The sequence below is a fragment of the Sinocyclocheilus grahami genome, unplaced genomic scaffold, assembly GCF_001515645.1.
Source record: "Sinocyclocheilus grahami isolate Dianchi unplaced genomic scaffold, SAMN03320097.WGS_v1.1 scaffold2713.1, whole genome shotgun sequence".
NCBI lineage: Eukaryota > Metazoa > Chordata > Actinopteri > Cypriniformes > Cyprinidae > Sinocyclocheilus > Sinocyclocheilus grahami.
Window position 1 is genome coordinate 21,795 of NW_015507891.1, and position 2,785 is coordinate 24,579.

The 2,785-nt window shown below is 35.9% G+C and overlaps 1 protein-coding gene across 1 annotated transcript; it reads left to right on the forward strand.

Annotated features, from left to right (window-relative positions):
- Positions 1-295: 295 nt before the first annotated feature.
- LOC107575547 (CD209 antigen-like protein C) lies at positions 296-1,331 on the forward strand. The gene is made up of 3 exons (XM_016261907.1): positions 296-679; positions 747-850; positions 1,131-1,331. The coding sequence occupies exons 1-3, from the start codon at positions 296-298 to the stop codon at positions 1,279-1,281; spliced, it is 639 nt and encodes a 212-aa protein (XP_016117393.1). The 3' UTR covers positions 1,282-1,331.
- The last annotated feature ends 1,454 nt before the right edge of the window (positions 1,332-2,785 follow it).

Genomic DNA, 2,785 nt, shown 5'->3' on the forward strand with positions numbered 1-2,785 from the left:
ACTGTTTTCAAGGAACAATGTGTCTATGTTTCGGCTTTTATACTTAAAGTATTAACAGAATATTTGAACATTTTACTGTATAAGTCTAGCATTTCTAGAAACTTTGTCGTTATAATAGAGCCCACTTTTAAAATGCACCGTCAGTTGCTTACCAAGGTCAATTTTAAATGTTAACAATCATAATAATACTTATCTATTTATAGTTAGTGAATTTTCATTAATTCATATTTGTGTGTTCTATTCCTGTTTGTCAGGAGGAAGTAGATGTTTGGTGTTGATCACAGTGTGTTTCCAGATGATTTGTGTTCTTCTGCTGATCAACAACATACTGCTGCACATCACCATCAGAACAGAGAGAGACCTGATAAAGAGTTACAAGAACATGTTTGAAGAGTTCAAGCAAACCATCAACAGCTTACAGGACAATCACACTGATCTAATGATTGAAAAACACCAACTGCAGGACATCTTCAGCTCTTCGAGTCAGAAGAACCTGGAGAACAGAGTCAAAGATCTCACTGCTGAGAAAGACCAGTTACAGAGAGATTTTGACTCTTTGAATAAAAAGGGCCCAGTTTGTTTTTTCATGTCCTCTGAGTTGAAGAGCTGGTCTGACAGCAGACAGTACTGCAGGGACCGTGGTGCTGATCTGCTCATTATCAACACTGAAGAGAAGCAGGTGAGTTTGTGTGAGTGTCTGTTAATGAATGAGAGGATCACACTTATTCCTGGTTTTATTCACACAGAGGTTCATATCTTCATTAGTCAGTGAGAGAGTGTGGATTGGTTTGTCTGACACAGAGAACGAGGGCAGCATGAAATGGGTGGATAATTCGCCACTGAAACAAGGGTAAGAGCTAAAAATCACTGTGTGTTCATTTGTTTTAGACTTTTTGATTCTCATTATAAAATCACAACCTTCAGAAAAGAGCAGAAGAGAAAACTCTTCCACAAACAACACAACCACAATTAAAGACATTTTAAATACTGTAAATACTCTTTTACGTTTCACCTCTGCTCCAGCTTCTGTACTACTTTACTTTACTCTTGAAACGTGCTATTATACTGAGTATTGTTGATTCATAAATTTGTGCTCCTGAAAAACTTAACCTCTGATACATGTTGTTCAGATTTTGGCTCAAAGGTGAACCAAACAACTACTATGAGAATGAGGACTGTATTGAACTGAATTATAAAAGAGATCAGGTGGAAAGGTCACCGCTGAACAGCTGGAATGATCAACCATGCTCTGAGAAGAAAAAGGGGATTTGTGAGAAATAGGGTTCATCCCGTCTTGTGGTTTTGCTTTTATTATCTAATATAATCATTCTTATTGTAAACACATACGTTCTGATTGAGGTCCCTGCCTTTTAAAACACTGTCAGCTGATCTGAAATCTGTTAGAAGGAAAATGTCAAAATGTCATTATTTTCTTTATTGCATTAATCTGGGACACAAAACCTCTGATGTGTTCATGTTTTCCTCTATCACAAGCAGCTCTATATGAATATGCTCTTAGTTTAGCTGTTATCATGAGTGTTGAAGTGACAATCACAGTGAACTACAGAAGTCTCAAGTGTCCAGATTACCCACACTGTAAAAAAAAAAAACTGTAGTTTTTACAAAATGCAGCTGTGGTTGCCAGAATAATTTTGTAAAAAATACAGAAAAACTGTAAACACATTTACTGCCAAAAACTGTAAATTGCACAGTACAAAACAGTAATTTACAAACAAGAAAATGTGAATGTAAACCAGTAAATTCAACAATGCACACTGCTATTAAAATCTGTTTTGTACCTTTAACATACTGACAACCACCATAATAATGCAGGTGGTAAAAGAGAAAGCCACATGAAGAATCAAAGCTCATCACAAGTAGCTTCGCCACAAGCAGAAGTATATACTAATATATAGAAGGTGCATTCATGCAAACACAAATCACCATCATGGTAACACACATGATACTTAAATAATGCATTACACTTTCATCAAACAACAGAAGATAACATAACTGATAACAAAAACTATTAAAAAACATGATTATTTAAATAAAAAGCTATCATATGTGGAGTGTCACGCAGGGAATTCTGGGAATATCCGTTTACAGTTTTTGACTGTAAATTATACATTGATTCGTTATTTTAACCAATGAGAACGCGCAACAATACTGACGAGCCATAGCAATAGAGCAGCTGGCACCAAAGCTGCTGTGAATCCAATTGCCCGGAAACTTCTGTAACCGAAACAGATTTACAAAAAATTATTGCCATTTGGTAAATAAATAATTTTACATACTTATTCACAACTTTTTATTATGTAAGTTTTAAGTTACATATCAAATGACAAGGGATCGATTTATAATCATGTTTATATTAATTAGCCAGTCCATGACTCTCCCAAATGGCTTGGATATGCACAGCTTATATGGACAGAATGCCCCTGTGTTATAAGTGTCCCAAATTCTCAGCACTTGCATAAGATAGAGTTTGTGTGGAGCAGAATTTAATGTGAACCAGGCCACTCTGAAACACTGAAAACACTGGATTATGAGCTGCTAGTATCAAATAACACAGTGACGCGCTGTATATTTATATACAATTATACCACAAGCTTTACAATTTGATAAACACTGAATATTTTGTTAATTTATTTGATTGAAAACCATTTACCTCCGAATCTCCCGCTGACAGTTTGGACTCTTCAGTCCATCAGAGAGCAGCTTCACTCCTGAATCCTGCAGGTCATTGTTACTCAGGTCCAGCTCTGTCAGGATGGAGTATGAG